This window comes from Podarcis bocagei, assembly GCF_964188305.1.
Source record: "Podarcis bocagei genome assembly, chromosome: 14".
NCBI classification, from domain to species: domain Eukaryota; kingdom Metazoa; phylum Chordata; class Lepidosauria; order Squamata; family Lacertidae; genus Podarcis; species Podarcis bocagei.
The window spans coordinates 28,667,515-28,689,726 of record NC_138139.1 but is presented as its reverse complement, the minus strand read 5'-3'; the positions used below and the strand labels follow the sequence as shown (position 1 = coordinate 28,689,726).

The following is a 22,212-nucleotide window of genomic DNA, read 5'->3' as shown; positions in this document are numbered from 1 at the left end:
GGGGGGAATGTTTCCCCCCGCACACACCTTTCAGCATGAAAAGAAATGGAATCATGGAGAAGTGAATGTGTGTGTTTATATAAAGCCACACCCTATGTCATGGGAATGTAAGAAAAGCCTTGCAGGATCCGGCCAGACCTACCGTCTCCCTTTGAACTGACCCACCTGGGACAACAAATTGCTTGACGTTTGTGAACCTGGACTTGTCCAGCACCGTCGTGACAGAGCTGCCTTTGGGTACCGTCCAGTCTGCAGTGTGGCTGTTTTGGTCCTTCTCCTCGGCCGTCTCATACACCTCCACGTGAGGAGGCTTCTCGGTCAGGTTCTTGCTGTAGTGGCTGAGCCCATATTGGGCAATCTGGATGGGGTAGAAGTAGCCCTGCGGCCCCCACTGCGTCGAGAGTGGTACGCCTGTGACAAGGGGCAGAAGACACAGCATAGGAATGTGAGCACAACAGAAGAGCCCTGTGGGGTCAGACTAACCCCATAGCTCACAATGTTTTTCGGGCCACCGCCCCCTTGGCTCCATAAGCTCATCCCCAGCAGGGCCAGCGATATCTGGTTTTCAACATTGTGATATATCAGCAGCTAAATACTACGGTATGCTGGTCTATCACAATGTTCTGGAATGTATCTCGGCTGCTTCTTCCTCCGTCTGCCTGCCTGTGCCTTTGGCTGTCTGCAGGCAATCTGAGCTGGGAATATATCACGATCTGAACGCTATACCGGTTGCAGACAATTTACCAATATATCGCCCAGCTCTAATCCCCAGTGCCCCTCACCCTACTAAAAGCTTAATTCAGAGCCGTGGTTTCCACGATCCACTAATGAATATAGAACTGCACCTAAGAATTGGGCAGTTTCGTACGAACTTTCCTGGGAATAGGCCCCACTGAAGACTACCAAATAACAACATATGGGATTCTGTTGATCCTGCAATTTAGTCCTGCCTCCATTTATTTCCCCTCTATCAAAGTGGTTCCCAATTTTCTCAGGCCACCTGGTTCCATAAACTCATTCCTTGTGCCCCCCTACCCTACTCCATAAAAAGCACTACTCAGAATAGAGGTCTGCACAACTCACAATTAATTGCACATTTATTCAAAATCCAATTAAAACCATTTACAGTGGTGCCTCGCAAGACGAAATTAATTCGTTCCACGAGTTTTGTCGTCTTGCGATTTTTTTTGTCTTGCGAAGCACGGTGTCGGGAAAGTTTTGGAAAAGCTTCAAAAATCACCAAAGTCTTTAAAAACCTCAAAAAAGGCTACCACACCGCGTTCTATGAGTTGCTCCTCGAAGTCAAGTCGCAACCGTATTAACGGTGTTAAGAAAAAGGAAACAAACTTGCAAGACGTTTCCGTCTTGCAAAGCAAGCCCATAGGGAAAATCGTCTTGCGAAGCAGCTCAAAAAACAAAAAACCCTTTCGTCTAGCGAGTTTTTTGTCTTGTGAGGCATTCGTCTTGCGAGGCACCACTGTAGTTTAATTAATTCAACAAAACTGATGAACTGGATCTGGTGATACCAGATTTTCATATTTTGTTGACAATTACACCTCCAGCACGCACACACACACACCATCACCCCCTTGCCTCTGAGCGGCCCCCTAGAGAATCCCACCACCACCACCACCACCACCACCGCTCCTGGAGGGTACCACCCACTTTGGAAACCACTAGATTAACCCTTTACACTCCAGGGGCCGCCAACATTTTTAGGGCCATGACACATTTGCCAACGGAACCAGCTACTTACTGTTGGCATCGCATGCCTTTCAGATGCCCTGGACAGCATCTCCCATCAGCCCCAGCAAACAGAGTTGTATGATGCTGAGGCTGATGGGACTGCATCCATGCTGGGGCTGATGAGAGTTGTAGTTCCAGAGGGTATAAGGTTGGGGAAGGCTGCACTAAGTCAGGAGAGTCATGAACACACCCTTTTTCATACCTGGCTACCTAGATGCTTAGTTTAATATCAAGAGTCTCTTCGGAGGCATAGGCTTGAATCCAACCACAACCAATGTCTACTTGAAAGCCAGTGTGTACTGGGGTAGAGTCCTGGGATAAGACCTGGGAGACCAGGGATCAGATCCCCACACAGCCATAAAGCTCACTGGGTGACCTTGGCCAGGCACTCAATCTCAGCCGAACCCACCTCACAGGGTTGCTGTGAGGGTAAAATGGGGAGGAAGAGAATTATGTACAGCACCGTGAGCTCCTTGGAGGAAAGGTGGGATATAAATACAAGAAATAATAAAATAAAGATAAAGTCTGGTGGGAAGAGTCTGCCCAGCTTGCTTGATAACATAGCAAGTGAGTGCCAATTAATCTGGAACCTGAAACAGGCCAACTCAGGAGTCTTTCCCACTCCACTCAGTGGGGCTTGCACTTTTAGCCTGACTCTGACAACCGATCTAAAAGTAATTTACCTTTCTGTCGCCACTAGTTCATCCAGCTTAGTATTGTCTACACTGACCAGCAGCAGCACTCCAGGATTTCAGGCGAGAGGCTCTCCCCAGCCCCACCTGGAGATGCTGCCAGGGACTGAACCTGCGACCTTCTGCATGCAGAGCAGGTGGGTCTACCGCAGGGGTACGAAGGCCTTTCCCCTCGAGGCAGATCTAGTGTCACCCACTGTCAGCTCCACCAGCTGGACCCTCTTGCAGGCTTAGGCCTAACAACGGCTTCTCCCCTTAACACAGCAGTGTCTAGCTCGGAGAGTGGTTATGCCTCAAACCGAGCGTGACAGAAAGATTACCGAAACAAAATTAAAGAAAATGCATTTCCACGTATCATCCGCACTTCATAATGCCGATAAGTGTCTGTGATAGTCACTTGATGGATGTGTTTGCCTGAAGGGCAAAAGCGCCAGGGGAACTATTTAAAGAGCGCTATGTAATATCTCAAATGCTAAAAGATGCTTTGCTTATTAATGAAGAGGGGTCTCTGCGAGAGGCGCAGGCCTCGGGATCCGGGAGAGAGGCACCAGCCCTACGCCTGCTATAAAAGCTTCGCTTGCAGCTGTTAATTTAGAAAGATGACATGATTAAATTCTCCAGGTCACAGGACACCAGACAACACAATGACATTGTGGGAATGAGACAGGAGGAAACCTAAAATGAACTCCTTCACTGCCTTGCAATCTACTTGACAGGAGAGGCTCTCCGCTGAAGAAGTGATCCCACCAGACTAGGCTTGCAAGTAGTCGCCTGGGGTGAATAAGAAATCTCCTGCAGGCAACCAGGCCAGGAATATATTTTTTTTAGAAACGGTTGCTCTTTAGTTATTTATGGCTATATACATTAAGAGTGATAATAAAAAAACTATATACTACTTAATTGCCAAGCTGGCTTCTAAGAGGTTTCCAGTGTAAAATCCTATCTATTTGCTATACAGTGGTACCTCGGGTTACATACGCTTCAGGTTACAGACTCCGCTAACCCAGAAATAGTACCTCGGGTTAAGAACTTTGCTTCAGGATGAGAACAGAAATGGTGCTCCGGCGGCGCAGCAGCAGCAGGAGGCCCCATTAGCTAAAGTGGTGCTTCAGGTTAAGAACAGTTTCAGGTTAAGAATGGACCTCCGGAACGAATTAAGTACTTAACCTGAGGTACCACTGTACACTTAATGAGATATAACAGGCACACCCTATCTCTAATTTCCAGGGGGGGGGGGCGGGAATCGAAAACCTTTTGATTCAACAAGCTTTTTAAGATCAGGTGTTCATTCTGTGTAGTTTTTAAACCTGTTTCCAATATCATTTTATGATACTGGTACGAACCCTAGCTTAGCGATAGGAGCATCTGCTTTGCCTGAAGAAAACCCCATGTTCAGTTCTTGATGGCATTTCCAAGTGGGGCGGAAATAGAACCCTTAAACTCTGGAGAGCTGCTGCCAGTCAGTGTAGGCCGTACTGAGCTAAATGCACCAATGGTCTGGGCTCAGTATAAGGCAGCTTCCCAGGTCCCCAAGATATGTCTGCAAATTGCCTTGAGACATGTAAGCAAAAGGAGATTCATAATAATAAGCAGGACAGATAACAGGCTACATTGAAAAGGACATTCCCCCCAAAGGCAACAGATTTGGAAAATGATTTAAAATAGTTTACTAAAATGCAAGATAGGCTTTATCGTCTAGGAATGCTTGTAGGTAATAGAAAAGATAGATATTATCTGTTTTGTTTGCTGGTTTTCAGAAAAGCAACCCGAAAGCACACAAACGGAATCATGTGAATTCCGTGGCCAAGTTGAATCATGTCCTGAAAAGTCAGATTCTACTACAGTGGTGCCTCGCAAGACGAAATTAATTCGTTCCGCAAGTTTTTTCTTCTTGCGAGTTTTTCGTCTTGCGAAGCACGGTTTCCCATAGGAATGCATTGAAAATCAATCAATGCGTTCCTATGGAGACCGTCCGGGGACAGGGGAATGGCCGCGCGCCTTCCCCTCTGTCCCCTCTTTTGAAGCAAGGGGCGGAGGGGAGAAGATCGCTTCTCCCCGTTGCCGCCCCTTGGTTCAAAAGGGGTCGGGGAGAGAGAGGAAGGCGCGCGCGCGCCTTCCCCTCTGTCCCCGGAGCTTGCGGGGCAAGCTTCGTTTTGCAAAGCAAGCCCATAGGGAAATTCGTCTTGCGAAGCAACTCGCAAACGAAAAAACCTTTCGTCCTGCGAGTTTTTCGTCTCGCGAGGCGTTCGTCTCGCGGGGCACCACTGTACTCACAGATATGTAGTAACTGTGGAGTATCTCCCAAAAGCCCCAGCCAGCCGAGTCAATCATCAAGAATGATGGAAATTGCAGTCTAACAACAGTATCTATAGGGCTACAAGCTCCCCTTCCTCCCCTGCAAAGAAGAGCAAGGAAAGACCCACCTTCGACGCCACTGATGCACTTCACTCTGTCCCGGACCTCCACATTGTAGCCCTCAAAAGACATGAAGACGCCATCCGGGTGGTAAGGCGCCCTCTGCGCGTACACTTTGGAGTAGCTGTGGGAGAACTCGAACCTGTCATACCCATCGTACTGGGCGACCTTCCCGTAGACCTCAAAGTACTTCTCCACCCAGGAGAAGGGCAGGAAGACCTCGTTCCCTTCCCTCCTGCCTTTGATGGTGTGCTCATCGTTGATCAGGCAGTCGATCTCCTCGTATTTCAGCCCCAGCGCCTTGTTCCCGTGGAAGCCCCCGACCACAGGGGGCGCCTTCTGCTGCTCTTGCGGGGAGGCCTCTTCGCTCTGCTGCTGCTGCTGCTTGGCCGGGCCGTTCACATCCTTGTTGCTCTCCGAAGCGGCCACTCGCTTCTCCAGTCCGTCCGCTCGGAAGGCACTGCTAGGGCTACGCAGGAAGGGTGGGGCTGCCCTGTTGCTGGAGCATCTATTCCACAGCAGGACCGTGACCAGGGTGAACAGAACGCAGAGGACGATCAAAGTCTTATAGTTGACCCGGGTCGCCAAGCAGCGCATATTCACACCATACCTGAAACAAACAAAGAAGGGCCAGAGGTTTCATTCCGATAGGCTTGCCTGTGTTCAGTGTTCCTGACGCATAACTCCTGACATGTCCTGGTTTTGGGGTTTAAAAATGGCGTTGGGGGGAATTTTGTCGAACCAGCAAAATGTCAGGGGAAACCCGGGTGTATGGCAACATGATGGAAAAAGCAGCGGAAACAGCTTAAAACCTACTATTTTGGGGTTAGATTTCCCACAAAAGTTCAACAATTTTGGTGTTTTCAACAACTTTGTGAGTGTCAGGAATTTTACTTTTTGAAATATGGCAACCCTACATTCGGAGGACTTGCCAGTGGGGAACTGGACACCTGGAAGAAAAATGCACAGATGTTCCATGGCTAACAAAGATGGCAGGTGCATCAAGGCAGAAAAGGTACCTCAAGCACAGGGAATTTGAAAAGCACCGATACACACCGTAACCGGCTGAACCAAACGCTAGCATGCCCAGAAAAGCTCCCTCTCTTTGGCAAACGAGAAGGCTGCTTAGACAGAAACGCCATTGTCCTTAATGCCATTCCCGCAATGAAAATAGTTTCTCCAGCCTTGAGTTTTCACAGTCATCTGGGGGGGAGGGGTGGAACTTAGCTGGCTTGCGCTTTTGCCAATTCACACCAAGGGTGCTGGGCAGGTCAAGAGGGACTCTTGTGCTGGTGGCCTTGAATTGGGAAAGGAACCAAAGCCCCTTGGACGGAGCCCCGTTTGAGCTCTGCCGTGCCGACAACTACATCTCCCCACTTGACCCTTTATTTGGCCTGTCTCAGTGACTTAAATAGGTACTTAAGGTTCAATTGGACATCTTCAACTCAACACAAGCTATAAAATATGTACTTGGGACGCAACTTGGCAAGCTATTTTGGAAAGGGTGACGAAGGAGGTGTTGCAAGAAAATGCACTGCTTCAGGCAAGCTAACCATTGCATAATTTGCTGTGTGTGTGTGTGTGTGTGTGTGTGTGTGTGTGTGTGTGTGTGTGTCTGCCTCACAGCTGTCCTGGAAAGACCCAGAGTTGCTTCCATTCCCACACAGAGCAAGATGATATCCAGAGCACATAGAAGGGGCAAGATAAACTCTCATCAGAGGCTCTTGACCTCTTGCGGAAATCTTCCAAGCTAGGGCTGGTCCACACATTGCTAAAGCACAGCAAGAAATACCCGACCCATTTCAAACACACAGTGGGTCTTAGACTAGCGGCCCTCTATGCTGGGATCTTGCTCACCACACTAACAGTGTGCCCTACACGTGCTTGCTTGCTAATCTGAGCTTTATCTATTACATTTATATCCCACCTCACACCCCTGCCCCCCCAAAACAGTTGATAGATTATTCTCCCTATTTTATGCTCACAACAACCCTGCGAGATAGGTTTTAGGCTGAGATGGTTTGCTTGGCCCAAGGTCATAGCTTCATGGCTATGCAGAGATTTGAACCCTGGTCTTCCAGTTCCTAGTCCAACAAGGGCAGAGGTTCGCAAACGTTTTCAGGCCACTGCCTTCTTGGTTCCATAGTGCCCCCTCCCTTCCCCCGTAAAAGGCATTATTTATAAGAGCAGTTTGCACAGCTCCCTTGGAAGACAGTAACAATCAGATTCAAAATAGTAAGAGTTAATTGCACATTTATTCAAAACCCAATTAAAATTGCTTAGTATAATCAATTCAACAAAACTGATGAACTGGTTCCAGTGATACCGGCTTTACAAAGCCTGATAGTCATATACACCTCCAGAGCCCCACTGCCATCCCCTTGCGTCTTACTGCCCCCTAAACCCATTGCCTGCCAGGGCCAGGGGGCAGTACCACCCACTTTGGGTTCTAACCACTAGTCTACACTGTCCCAGCTAGGACACTGAGGCGGATTTGATACCACCTGCTACCCAAGACAGAAAGTGATGAAAGCAACCATCTACATGCTATCCTTTCACCTCAAAGGAAGAGAAGTTCGGGCTATGACATCAGTGGATATATACCTGCCCCCATCAGAGAGGTAACATCTCGCCAGTCTCAAGTTGATGGGACCTTGGTTTACCCTTCATTCATTTCACAATTCCACACTGTGTTGGCTCCCACCCGGCCGTTTCACACTTAACAAGGAAAACGTCCCATATTGTTGAAGAATACAGGGTATATCTAATTCTTTAAACAAAAAAAAACACCAATTTCACTCTTACGGAAATACCAACAAGAATAAAAACATTTTCTGCAAAATTAAAAACACTCAAAAATTTGCTGCTGTCTCTCATCCCACCTCCAGAGAAGGAAAAGAAAATATAAAACACATTTTGAATTTAGTTACATGAGCTACATTATGGGAGATAACACTGCCAGATTTCTATGTATCGTTATGTGCCTACACATCTTGCCTTGAGTGCAATTCTCTATAACCTTGTTGCTCACACGAGAAGATAAAAAAAAGCAAGATGGGAAGCAGAAAAAACTTTGACAAAGCTTCCCTAAGTTGATTCCCTCATGATTTCTCCTTTAGAGCTGGCCTGTTCTCCCTCTCACTCTGTCTCCCACCCTGCTCTTTCTTTCCTAGGGCTTGCTTTTAAAATATTGAAGACTGCTTGGGTTGTTGTTTTTGTTACTTATCCCACTTAGAGGCCCGGGCTTCAGGGATTTTGTTTGTTTTCCAGCATCCAGCTGTGATGGCTGCCGTTGAGAGATGAGAAATCTTCTTGTTTGGAGGTGTGTGGTGTGGCGCTCAAGGGAGGAGAAGGAAGAACAGATCCTCTTTAACTATTCTGTTTGCAGGAAACAGCTACACGCAGGCAACAAACAGCCCACTGTTTCTCCACTGGCTTCGCTCCACCCCTAAATAAGTTAAGACCCTTGCAGTGTAAACACAGATGAAAAACTGAAGGAACAGGAAAAGCACTCAGAGAGACAGGCATCAGAATAGCACTTTCAGAGTCATCTCTTTTAATTTATAATATATAAGGGCAATGGATGTGCTTCCACATTCATGTGACTGTATGCTCACCTATAAAAAAAAAATTCAGACACTCAAGGAGTAAGAAATATGACTTCTAGGTTTCCTGGAGGAGCCTGGAAGGATTCTGAGCAGGCTTCCCCAAACTGGCACCCTCCATATGTTTTGGACTATAATTCCCATCAGCCAGGCAAGGCTATCCTAATACGTTCCAGGCATCAGCAGCCTTTAATCAAGAAGGAAAAAAAACTCAGAATGCATTGACAGCATGGTTAGCTCAGTCGATAAAGCATAAGACTCTTAATCTCAGGGCTGTGGGTTTGAGCCCCACGTTGGGGGAAAAGATTTATGCATTGCAGGGGGTTGGGCTAGATGACCCTCATGGTCCCTTCCATCTCTACGGTTCTGTGGCCAGTGCATTTCCCTGGAACTCAAGATCAACTGTTTTAGACATAGAACTCGGTGGACCCATCCACTGAAGCTGAATGTTGGAAGGTTTGAGACCAGGGGTAGGCAACCTAAGGCCCAGGGGCTGGATGCGGCCCAACCGCCTTCTCAATCCGGCTCACGGACGGTCCGGGAATCAGCATGTTTTTACATGAGTAGAATGTGTCCTTTTATTTAAAATGCATCTCTGGGTTATTTGTGGGGCCTGCCTGGTGTTTTTACATGAGTAGAATGTGTCCTTTTATTTAAAATGCATCTCTGGGTTATTTGTGGGGCCTGCCTGGTGTTTTTACATGAGTAGAATGTGTCCTTTTATTTAAAATGCATCTCTGGGTTATTTGTGGGGCCTGCCTGGTGTTTTTACATGAGTAGAATGTGTCCTTTTATTTAAAATGCACCTCTGGGTTATTTGTGGGGCATAGGACTTCATTCATTTTTATCTAAAAAAAAAAATTAAAAATAGTCTGGCCCACCACATGGTCTGAGGGACAGTGGACCGGCCCATGGCTGAAAAAGGTTGCTGACCCCTGTTCGAGACAGATAAACAAGAAAGCCCAGCTTCACACAGCACGTAGCTAACCTATGGAACTCACTCCCACAGGAGGCAGTGATGGCCACCAAGCTAGATGGCTTTAAAAGAGGGTTATACAAATGGAAGAGGGGGCTATTGATGGCTACATTCTGCCTCCACAGTTGGAGCCATAAATGCTTTTGAACGCCAGTCGCTGGAAACCGCAGGAGGGGAGAGGGCTTGCAGACTTCCCATTGAGGCCCCTGCGAGAACAGGATGCTGGCCTAGATGGGCCATTGGCCTGATCCAGCAGGCTCATCTTAGGTTCTTATGCAGACTGCATGCCCTTTAGGATAGAATGCCTTATTCTAATTGTGTACAGAGTAATGTGCATGGAGGGTGCTATATAAATGAACAACAAGGAGGAGGAGAACTAGGACTCCTTTGGCAGGAAGGGTCATCACTGGGTAGCTGCATACACAAGGTCCCCAGGTTCAGTTCCATCATCTCAAGGTGCAGCTGGGAAAGACTTCCTGTCTGAAATGCAGGACAGGTGCTGCCCTTCAGAGTAGGAGACACTAGTCAATGGACCAACATTCTGCAGGTACAAGGCTGCTACAACGCAGGGGGCACAGGACACAGGGAGGGAGAGGAGCCCCTACCACACCTCTGTGTTTCACTGTTGCAGCTGGCTTTCTGCTCTCATCTAGTTCCAGATCCAACATCGCCAGGCTTATTGCCACCATCCCACGCTGGTGACAATTCACCCTGCTTTTTCCCTTTCTTTTTAAAGGCTCATTCACCTGCATCCTTAATGGCAAATGAGATGGTGAACAGCTTGTACAATGTGTGGCCACTGTCAGAATTACATTAGCACTTCAAAGAAGGAGGCAATTGCCCTCCTTAGCATATATCAGAGACAGAGAGCGAGGGAGCTGAATTTATGAGTTCATCACCGGGTTGTGTGTGCGTCACAGCCATGCCAGAATCGTAGGCAAAGGTGTTTGGTCAGCAAAAGCGGTGCAAGGGTTCTGGGGATTTTTATGCTGAATTTACCAGAAATTAACTTAGAAATAGAGATACTCGCCTTTGGGCGATGTGCCTGGTTATAGCCGAACCAGAGCCTCCATTTGCAAAATCAACTTGCAGACTTGTTTTTCCTGAAAGAGTGCAATGAAGACACTTGATGTCAACAAGCAGGGAGTTCCAAGGTCTTTGAGCTGTCACAATAACAAAATTGGTTTCTTACAAATGCGGAACCAATATTATGAGGTACCCGGAACAGTGACAGTTCCCCATATCAGAGTGGTCAAGTGAGCCTATCTGGGGTAAGGAGATCTTGGCTCCAAGTTAAGGACTTTGTATACTAATAGTAACACCCTGAACATGGCTGGGTAGCTGTCAGGGGTTTAGGAGCAGAGGCACGGGCAAGGGAGGAAACAGAGAGCGAAGGGGAGGAGGCAGAAGAAAAGATGAGTGATGACGACGACCCGAGATCTCCTAGTCTTTCCAGTGAATCAGAGGATTCACAGAAAGGAGCACCAGTGGCCAGGGCAAGGGGGGAGTCAAGGGGGGCACCCCAGGAAGATAGAGCCAGAAGGGACTCAGGGGGGAGCAGCTGGAAATCGGGACCAGCGTCACCGCCAGGAAGCAGGGAAGAGGAAGGGAGCCAGGGGGGAAGCGCTGGCAGCTCACCACAGGAGGGAGGGCATGAGTCAGGAGTGGCCACACCTCCATCGGGGAGCGAAGAAACGGTTAAGAGGAAGGTGGAAGGTTGGGCGCGCGCGCCAAGTTCAAATGCAGAGGAAGGCGGCGCAGTAAGCAGCCCCGAAAGGGAACCAGGTCCTAAAGCCAGGCGCAAGGAGGCAGGAGGGTCCGGGTCAGCGTCAGAAGAATCCCGGAAGGAAGAAGCCCCGGGGGGTAGAGGGACCCAGAGGAGGACAGTCAGGCGGAAAAGGTGGAGCAAGGCGAGGATATTAAGTTGGTGCACACGGGGCGGAGACTCAGACGGAGCTTCGCCGATCTAGCTACTAGACGTAGAGTTTGCGCGCAGCAGCGTGAGAATGGAAACTGTAATTCAATAAAGACTTTTACTTAATGATCGCTGGCTAGCGTGATCCTCTGTGAGCTAGGATCTTCAAGCAGCTCTGACAGTAAGCTCCGTCTCACCATTGTGGGCATCTACAGCCTCGAGGAGGGGAGAGAAACAGGTGCCTACTAGCGAGCTCACGAACGGCAGACGACATGACGGCTGAGCAGCAGATAGAGGACCTCAGGAAAGCAGTGGCACAACTGAACGCCGAGGTTCTCGCATCCAGGAAGAGAGAGGAGGAGGCAGCTGCCGCCTGCAGGGATCTCCAGGTCAGGTTAGACGTGCTGACAAAGCAGACACCCCGGCAGGAGGGAATTGGGTTGGCGAGACGGACAGGCGGGCTGGTCTCTCACTTCGATGGGAACCTGCAACAGTATCCCAACTTTAGAGCCGACGTACTGTGCGCACTGCAACTGCTGCATAAAGACTTTAGAGATGAACAAGAGAGAGTGGGGTTCATCATGTCCCATCTGCATGGGGATGCGAAAGCATGGCTACGCAATTTATGGAGAGATAAGGATCCGGCGCTCCAGAATGCGGATGCCTTTATTAAAGCGATGGATGGGTGCTTTTTATCAAGTATTGACGTGGATCTTGCACGGAAGGAGGTGCATGGGCTGAGACAAGGGAGGGCCAGCGTCAGGCAGTATCATGCCCGCTTTTTCGCCTTGGTCAGTGCCCTGGAATGGGACAGAGATTCGGCTCCTGTAAGAGACCTCTTTTGGGAGGGGCTGCACAACTCGATTAAAGATGAGATCGCGAGGGGGGAGAGACCCCGAACCACCCAGGAGGTCGTTCAGAGGGCACTGGCAGTGGGGGTGAGGCTGGAAGGACGTCCGTGGAGCAAGGACGAAGGGCGTGGAGGGCGCGAACCAGCCGGGGGCCCCTCCTTCCTTCCCAGAGAAGCAGCGCGGGCGCAATCCACGCCTCCGCCAGGAGGAGGAGCCGAACCTATGGAGGTTGGAGGTGCAAGGGCTCAGTCAGCAACCAGAGCCCTAGCACCGGCAGCAGTGAAAGCGAAGCCTCCTAGAGGGAACAGGAAGTGTTACGTCTGTGAGGAACCAGGGCATATGGCAAAAGAGTGTCCCCAGAGGCCCCACAAGCTCACTGCAGCCTCAGCAATGGTGACTGCAGCAACGCAGCAAGGAGGACCACAGCAGGGAAACGACGCAGTCTGGCTGGAGGAAGAGGCACTGGGGCCCAGCCAGACGTGTTAGTGAAGCAGTCCCCAGAGATTTTACAGCCCGTGAACCCCCTCCCGCCCAAACCAGTAGTGAGGCTCACAGCATCTCTCCAGCTGCCCAATGGAATCACCATAGACGTGCCAATCACCATTGACTCAGGCAGCAATGCGGACTTTATAGGGCAGGACTTTGTCGACAGGCACGCTGTGCAGCTGCTGCCGGCCACACTGCCCCTGCAGGTTGTCACGGTGGATGGCAGGGAGCTGCTCGGGGGGCAAGTGGTGAAGCAGACGCCACCAATGGTGATGCGACTTGGGAATCACAGAGAAATCATCAGCTTCAACGTCACTCAACTATCTGACACGCCCGTTGTATTGGGCATGAGTTGGCTGGACAAGCACAGCCCAACGATGGCTTGGTACCAGAGGCAGCTGACCTTCGGCTCTTCCTTTTGTGCTGAACACTGCATCGTGCCCAGGCAGGAAGGAGAGGAAGAGGAGTCACAGCTGCTGCTAGGCACGCTGCAAGCGATTCCCCACAAGTACGCTGAATTTTTGGAAGTTTTCTGCGAGAAGGAGGCAGACAGGCTACCCCCTCACAGACCATATGACTGCAAAATTGACCTGCTGCCGGGGGCGGCGCTGCCTAAAGGGAGACTGTATTCCATGTCAGAGGACGAACTGCAAGAACTCAAGGAGTTCATTGATCATAATTTGCAGCGCGGCTTCATCCGGGAGTCCAAGGCAGTGGGGGGCAGTCCCGTATTCTTTGTTAAGAAGCGGGACACGCCCCAAAAGAGACTCGTAGTGGATTACAGGATTTTGAACAGTGTGACTAGGCCATCGGACTTCCCCATGCCCCGAATTGACGACCTCCTCGCAAAGGTACGGAAGGGCAGAGTGTTCACCAAGTTGGACCTGCGGGGGGCGTACAACCTCATTCGCATGCGGGAGGGTGATGAGTGGAAGACAGCCATGTTCACGCCACTGGGGACCTACGAATATAGAGTTATGCCTTTTGGATTGCAAAATGGCTCCCACGTTTTTCAAGCATTTATGCATCACGTGTTGGCGGGACTTCTCTACAAGACGTGCGTCTGTTTCTTAGATGACATCCTGATCTTTTCGGAGTCGCAGCAGGAGCATGACAAACACGTCAAGGAAGTGCTGAGCAGGCTAAAGCAACATAGGCTCTACGCCAAGCTGGAGAAGTGCCAATTTGACGTGACGGAGGTGGATTTTCTGGGCTACAAGCTGTCTGACAAGGGGCTCGCCATGGACAGCGCCAAGGTGCGAGCGGTGTTGGATTGGAAGAGCCCGCGCAACCGGAAGGAGGTCCAACGGTTTGTCGGCTTTGCGAACTTCTATCGCAAGTTTATCAAGGGCTTCGCGATGCAGACGGCGGCCATCACTGACACGCTTAGCTCCAAGAAAAAGAAGTTCATTTGGACAGAGCAGGCGGAGCAGTCCTTTCAGGCACTCAAGCGTCTCTTCGCGTCGGAAGAGCAGCTGCTTCATGTCAACCCCAGCAAGCCGATGAGGGTGGAGACAGACGCTTCGGACAGAGCCGTGGGGGCGGTCCTGCTGCAGAAAGACCCGCAGGGGGTGTGGCGACCGGGAGCGTTTTACTCCAGGAAGCTCAGCAAGTCCGAGCAGAACTACACCATATGGGACAGGGAGTTGCTGGCCATTCACGCAGCGTTCAAGGCGTGGAGGCACTTTCTGATCGGCGCCAAGCACACGGTGCAGGTTTGCACGGACCACAAGAATCTAGAGCACTGGCGCACGGCACAGTTCCTGAACCAGAGGCAGATACGTTGGGCTGAGTTCTTTGCGAACTTCGACTTCCGAATAGAGTATGTCCCGGGGGACACCAACATCATGGCAGACGCTCTCTCCCGTAAGCCACAGTATCTGGAGGACGCAACACCAGCGGCCGCCATGCACATCTTCGCACCGACAGTGTGGGCGTGCGCCGCGGCGACCGTGGACCTAGAGGCGGTGCGACGAGCGTTGCAGGATGACTCCTTCGCGCAAGCAAAGATGGCAGAGGTGCAAAGGGGCAAGGCAGCGGCCGACGGTTTCCAGCTAAGAGATGGATTGCTCATCCGTAAAGGGGCCATCTACGTGCCGGGAGACGAACTTCGAGCCAAGGTGCTGCAGCAGCTGCACGACGCGCCCACGGCCGGGCACTTTGGCAAGGAGAAGACGGTGGAATTAGTAGCCAGGGATTTCTGGTGGCCTGGAATGAGAGGGGAGGTCGCAGACTACGTGGCGAGGTGTGACACCTGCCAGAGGGCCAAACCAGTGCACAAACCGCCGGCCGGACTGTTGGAACCCCTGCAAACTCCGGTCGAACCTTGGGAAAGGGTGGCCCTGGACTTTGTCACGGATCTGCCCAGCTCAAGGGGCAAGACGGCAGTGCTGGTGGTGGTGGACCTGTTTTCCAAGATGGCCCATTTCATTCCGTGTGCTAAGGTGGCCACGGCGGAGCAAACCGCCAAACTGTTCATAGACCACGTGTTCAAGGTTCACGGTCTGCCACGGTCTATTCTGTCCGACCGGGGGCGGCAGTTCATCTCGAATTTCTGGCAGAAGCTGATGGGCTTCCTGAACGTCAAGATCAACCTGGCGTCGGCGAGACACCCGCAGACCAACGGGCAAGCGGAGCGGGTCAATGCCATCATGCAGCAGTACCTGAGATGTTATGCAAATCAACAGCCTGCGACGTGGGTGGATTACCTGCCGCTTGCCGAGTTCGCCTACAACAACACGAAGCACGTGTCCACGGGGGTCACGCCGTTCTTCGCCAACAACGGAAGGCACCCCAGAACCTTCCCGGGACTGGAAAGAATGGGGGAGGGGGAGCCGCAGACAGCAGATGCGTTCGCGTCGGAGCTGCAGGAAGTCCACGATCAGCTGAGGCGCCACCTGGAGCTGGCCAAGCACGCATACAAGGTACAAGCAGACAAGCACAGAAGGGTTGGAGAAGAGCTCCACGTGGGAGACTGGGTTTGGTTAGCAGCCAACGCAGTGCCGGCCAGGTCGTTGGCCAAGAAGAAACTAGGGCATAAGCAACTGGGGCCCTACCAAGTCGAAGAGCAAGTCAACCCGGTAGCTTTCAGACTGGCACTTCCGGAGGGTTCCAGAATGCATCCGGTATTCCACAGATCGGTGCTCACTCCCTACAAGGCACCGCACAGGTTCCAGGAACCCGGAACGGCGCCGAGTCCGGCCAGAGACAGAACAGGGCACGCGGGAGTGGCACAGAAGGAGCGCATCAACGAAGTCACGGAGATTTTGGACTCCAGATGGGGGGAAGAGGGGGTAGAATACTTTCTCGCCAAGGAGGGCACCCCGGCCAGTGCGAACAGCTGGGTGCCGGGCTACGCCTTAGACGAACCTCTGCTCAAAGACGAGTTTCATGCCCTCTTCCCACATAGACCTATGCCAGCAGACTTTTTCGACGACTGGCTTTTCACGCCCACGCTTTCGGCCAGCACGTTCCGGGGGTTCGACTCGGACGAGGAACCGACACGAGACGTCCGTTCCCCGGAGGGGTCACCCTCGGGATCCGCCTCAGAACCCTCGTATTGGTGGGACGATAGGCCAGAGGAGCAGTTCCGCAGAAAGTGGCTGGAATGCTCAGGACGAGCAACGCCGCCAGGAGGAAGTGAGGGAGAGACGGACATGGACATTTTCGGGGACGACCCTGGTTTCGAGCACGGCGGCACAGAGATGGAAGCGGAGGTGACCGTCGTCGACGAGAGCAGGGAGGAAGAACCGGAAGACTTCAGATGGAGGCCCGCCACGGGAAGCGACCGATATCCGACGTTCGTCCCTTTGCAACAGCAGCCCCCAGCTCTAGCACCGGAAGGAGGGGAGGGGGGAATGGGGGGCTTCGAGGGGGGGATGGATGTCAGGGGTTTAGGAGCAGAGGCACGGGCAAGGGAGGAAACAGAGAGCGAAGGGGAGGAGGCAGAAGAAAAGATGAGTGATGACGACGACCCGAGATCTCCTAGTCTTTCCAGTGAATCAGAGGATTCACAGAAAGGAGCACCAGTGGCCAGGGCAAGGGGGGAGTCAAGGGGGGCACCCCAGGAAGATAGAGCCAGAAGGGACTCAGGGGGGAGCAGCTGGAAATCGGGACCAGCGTCACCGCCAGGAAGCAGGGAAGAGGAAGGGAGCCAGGGGGGAAGCGCTGGCAGCTCACCACAGGAGGGAGGGCATGAGTCAGGAGTGGCCACACCTCCATCGGGGAGCGAAGAAACGGTTAAGAGGAAGGTGGAAGGTTGGGCGCGCGCGCCAAGTTCAAATGCAGAGGAAGGCGGCGCAGTAAGCAGCCCCGAAAGGGAACCAGGTCCTAAAGCCAGGCGCAAGGAGGCAGGAGGGTCCGGGTCAGCGTCAGAAGAATCCCGGAAGGAAGAAGCCCCGGGGGGTAGAGGGACCCAGAGGAGGACAGTCAGGCGGAAAAGGTGGAGCAAGGCGAGGATATTAAGTTGGTGCACACGGGGCGGAGACTCAGACGGAGCTTCGCCGATCTAGCTACTAGACGTAGAGTTTGCGCGCAGCAGCGTGAGAATGGAAACTGTAATTCAATAAAGACTTTTACTTAATGATCGCTGGCTAGCGTGATCCTCTGTGAGCTAGGATCTTCAAGCAGCTCTGACAGTAGCAAACAGGTAACCAGTGCAGATCTCTGAGCAGAGGTGTTACATGCTGACGGGGTCTCGCTCCTAACTTAGGTCTGTTAACCTCAATAGGCCTACTGTGAGTAGAATGAATGTTAGATGCTCCCTGCCTTATAAAGCTCTTCTGCTCCCCTACAGATCACAGTGGGCTATATGGACCGGGCAAAAAGATTCCATTCCCCTTATTTACCTATCAGTGATCCACTGGAGGCAATTCAGGTGGTGCAAAACACCAGAGCAGCTTCTTAAGGCTTAAAATAAAGGGCGATATTAAAACATGTTTCCAAAATGAACAGCCAAATGAGTCCATGTTTCTGCAGGCGCCTCACCACAATATTCTTTTGGATGCAAGGAGGGGGGGGGGAACAGCCTTTAAATGCAAAGATCAGGGATTTCTGCTACACCTAGATAAGGCCCTTGTTTACTCTCAAGAATCTGGGCCAGTCTAATCTGGCTCTGAAATGAACACAGAGGCCACCAAGCCCGGGGCTTGGCAAAGGAGAGATACATGCAGAAGCAGTGTTTTTATAAGCCCCAGGAACGGGAGATTGGCACTTGGAGGGTCCGTCCAAAGCAGCATTTCCTTCCTCATCCTCCCACTATCTGCACTGCTCTCAGCAAGCCTGAGTATTAAGGGATTCGCCAAGCAACTAGCACATGCATTGATGCTTTTTTTAAAAAAAAACCCACAACCGAGTACAGAAAGGGACTCATTTTACCCCAGCACACAGAAATGCTCCCAAGTTATTGTGGAAGCACCACAATGCAGGGCTCCTTCCATCAGTTCTGCCGAAAGCCCAGCTCCATCAGGCACCTCCTACCCATGAACTGTGCCAGCTGGTCATTGTAAGAATAGCTGTTTAAGAATTGGTGTCTGAGTTTGCATTTTTCCTCTTCCCTCCCTGTCCTTTTCCCGTGTGTGCGTGTTTTCACACGTAGAGAGCCAATGCAACATCATGATTAGAGTGTTGCACCAGGACTTGGGAGATCAGGGTTCAAATCCCCACCTAGCCACGAAGCTCTCAGGTTGGTCACTGCTATCTCAACCTACCTCACAGGGTTGTTGTGGGGATTAAATGAGAAGTGGGGGAACCTTGTACACCACCCTTGAGCTCCTTGGAGGAAATGCTGGGATATAAATGCAATAAAGAAATGCTAGCTCAGTAGAACTGTCTACACCAGGGGTGGGAAATCTTTGGCTTCCCGGGGGTTGCTGTACAGTGGTGCCTCGCAAGACGAAATTAATTCGTTCCGCAAGTCTCTTCGTCTTGCGAGTTTTTCGTCTTGCGATGCACAGTTTCCCATAGGACTACATTGAAAATCAATTAATGCGTTCCTAGGGAAACCGCCTTCAGACCAGGTCCGGGGACAGTCTGTCCCCGGACCTCTTCTGAAGGCTGGGGGGGGGACAAGGGCTTTTCTTCCCACCCCCAGCATTTTAAAAAACCCCGGGACAGCGGAGGACTTCTCCGCTGTCCGGGCGATCTTAAAATGCTGGCGGGCGGCATTTTAAAATCGCCCCGGGACAGCGGAGGACTTCTCCGCTGTCCGGGGCGATTTAAAAGCCCCTGGGAAGGCAGGCAGGGGGGACAAAGACTTTTGCCCCCCGCCAGCCTTCAGAAGAGGTCCTGGACCTCTTCTGAAGGCGGGCGGGGGGCGAAAGTCTTTGCTCCCCCCCCCGCCTGCCTTCAAAAGCCCTCCGGGACAGGCAGGCAGGGGGGAGCAAAGACTTTCGCCCCCCGCCCGCCTTCAGAAGGTGTTCCCTCCCCGCCGCCCGGCTTCGGAACGATGCTCCGAAGCCAGGCGGCGGGGGCAGGCGTTCCGAAGCCCGGCGGCGGCGGGAGGAGGCGTTCCCGCCCCGCCGCCCGGCTTCAGAGCATCGTTCCGAAGCCCGGCGGCGGCGGGAGGAGGCATTCCCGCCCCGCCGCCCGGCTTCGGAGGAGGTCCGAGGACAGTGGGGAAGACGCGCTGCGCTTCCCCGCTGTCCCGGATATTTCCCTATGGGCTGTCGTCTTGGGAAGCAAGCCCATAGGGAAATTCGTCTTGCGAAGCACCTCCAAAACGGAAAACCCTTTCGTCTAGCGGGTTTTCCGTCTTGCGAGGCGTTCGTCTTGCGAGGTACCACTGTATTACAAAACACATCATCTCTGGCCACAATTGTAATTCAGCAGCATCAGGTAGGCCAAGCATTCCCCACGCCTGGTTCACACTAACTGGAAGCAGTGCCCTAGGGCAGGGACCAGCCCACCCATGAGGCAAGGTGAGACCAACGCCCCCAGCAGCAGATTTTTCTGTCCCCTTGTTCCTGATGTAGCTCTTCCCTGCCTCCTTCTTCCCTGGTAGGGAGGGGGGCACTATTTTGGGGTCCTCCTCAGGTACCAAAGTATCTTGGGGCAGCTTTGCCCAGAGCTTGAGACAGGAGGCAAGATTATGCAATGATTTCGCATGAACTCCTGGGGCATTAAAATATCCAAATAGTGTTCAGCTGTTTCCCTCTGGAAAGGAAAAAATGCTGATTTGAATGCAAATGCCTAATTAATGGCTTATTTACAATTAATCTGCCTTTTAATCTTTCTGCAGCTAGCATTTTAAATGCATCTTGACTTGATAAAGACCCAGAGCAGAATTTTAAACAATGCACTGATTTTCTTTGTGCAGTGGAGGAAGAAAAAAAGTTATAATACCATACAAATACAAATGAACAGTGTTATGATAATTGAATCTACGTAGGGGCTTTCTGTGCTGGCTGACTCTTTAGAAGAGATTTACTATTTAATTACGGCTGTTAGCCATATTCCATCTGTGTAGCATTTGAAAGAAACACCCATAAGTTGTTTAGCAGAATGACAGAGTGCCCAGGAATGGTTCTGCAATTTTGTGATGGCAATCCAACGCAGTCGTTAGCAAGAGGTCCCTTCGAGCACCTAATTTAAAAGTGAAACATCAGCAGATCTCTACCAAATATTGAATTTTTTCCCTTAATAGAAATCATTGTGAATTTCAATACTGAGTCCCTACATCACAAGTTATCAACAAGCAGCAGGCGAGACATTTATTCAGGCTTCTTCCTTTGGTGTGCGTGTGGGGTTGTGTTGTTGTTTTTTTGCTATGTACCCAGACTTAGTTGTTGGTGACCTAGCCATACACACAGCTTCCTAAAGTCATATGCTGATTTGTCAGAAAAATCTTTGCTTTCTCTAAACCTCATGGCTGCCTCTGCTAAAGGCTAGGAAACCCAAGAAGAGCAACTCATCTGGTCTCTTTTTGCAAGCTGTGGGGATGGACTGATGGGCACAGAAGGGGCTGCAGGAAGAGAAATGTGACCAGGGCTGCTGTACCTGGCACTCAGTGTGGAAGGACTAACCTCAGAAAACTGAACTGGAACATGCCACTTTCCCAACCTGGTGCCCTCCAGATGTTTTGGGCTGCAACTCTTATCAGCTCCCCCGCCCCAGCCAACACACTTCGTTGGTGCTGGCGCTGCTAGGAGTTGTAGTCCTAAACATCTGGAGGGCAGAAGATTGGCAAACGGAACCATAGATCTAAGACTGAACTGAGACTGCTTTGCCAGAAACAGAGTACAGTACGATCGCCTCTAACATGCATTTAACTTGCGCACTTTCAACCACATGTGGTGGAAGGCTGGCTGAAATTCTGCAAGTTAAATGCAAGCGAGGCAGAAAGCTAAAAAGCTATTTTTGTGCCAGGGCTACCCAGTGCAAAAAAAGAAAGAAAAAGGGAGCTTTTAAACTCTCTGCCTTGCTTGGGGGGGGGGGCAAGGCCCACTCAGTGGCTGGCTCCAGAAGGCGAGGGATGCTTCCCAGGAGCGGTTTGATTATACAAATTTTTACATATATGCAGAACCCTGGGAACGGAGCGCCTGCGTAAGACGCAAAACTGCCCAACCCTGTTCCACAGCGAAAAATTCCCTCCTCCCAGGTAGACCCATTTTGCTCCTCTGGCAAACCTCCACCTGCTCTGTCAAAGCACTCTGCCGAATGCCCATTTCAAGCCCATTCATTCATTCACACACACAGAGCCAGCATGGGACACATTAACACTGCACTAAGATCGCACTCCAACAGACATTAGGCCCGAGGTGTATAAATTCAGGGCCAGTGAAATGTTGCCAACTCCGGTCTGAGGCATCTTTAAAAAAATCAAAAAAATCTGCAATGCTATTGAAATGCTCTTTTCCCAGCGTCTAGATCTCAAGGGGTGGTTTGAGCTATTGCTAAAACTGAACGTGAACAATTCCAAACCACCACAGCTAGAATCCACTCACCTTGAGAAACACAAAGTGCAAAACGGAGGTGCCCAACTCAAAACACTGGACCTCTGTGCAGACAGAGCCACAAAGTATTCAGACAAATGGGAGACTCCTTTCTTTGAACTCAGTCGCTGCCTATCTAACATGCTGTGAGATTTATTTATGTTTGTAAGTTTTTCTTATTTCGTTTTATAACGTATAAAAAACAGAAGAGGACAGGGATAACAACAGGTGAAAATTAAAAGATGAAAAACAAAACTATAAGCACACAGAATGAGTACAGTTGCACATGGGTTAAAAGAACAAAGTTCAAGTAAAGAATACTGTATCAGAGTTATCTGGTTAGCAAATATGGTTCCAGATTTGCCAGGGCTGTCTTGAAAATGATGGCTCTGTTGTATGTGTCATTAAAAAAAAATGCCAAATCATATAAAAAGTGGCTGGAGGTTCTAATCCTTGTCAAAATTGCAAATTATGTGCAATTTTCTCCTTGCTGTGAGATTCTGAACCATGTTGGTTTGTGTACTGGGGGGTGGGGGGTGGGAAATGGGAGTGAGCGGAAATGGCTGTCGTAATTATGAGCCCATTTAGTGTGGAGC

At 50.9% G+C, this 22,212-nt stretch overlaps 1 protein-coding gene across 4 annotated transcripts in view; it reads right to left on the bottom strand.

Annotated features, from left to right (window-relative positions):
- Positions 1-22,212, bottom strand: part of GLCE (glucuronic acid epimerase) — a 65,303-nt gene that overhangs the window by 6,515 nt on the left and 36,576 nt on the right. For all 4 annotated transcript variants that reach the window (XM_081171158.1, XM_081171157.1, XM_081171160.1 and 1 more), the window contains 2 exons: positions 4,862-5,463; positions 166-411 (listed from right to left, as the gene is read on the bottom strand). In XM_081171158.1, the coding sequence (XP_081027284.1) occupies positions 166-411; positions 4,862-5,450 (835 nt within the window). In that variant the 5' untranslated portion in view covers positions 5,451-5,463. The remainder of the gene's footprint in view (positions 1-165; positions 412-4,861; positions 5,464-22,212) is intronic.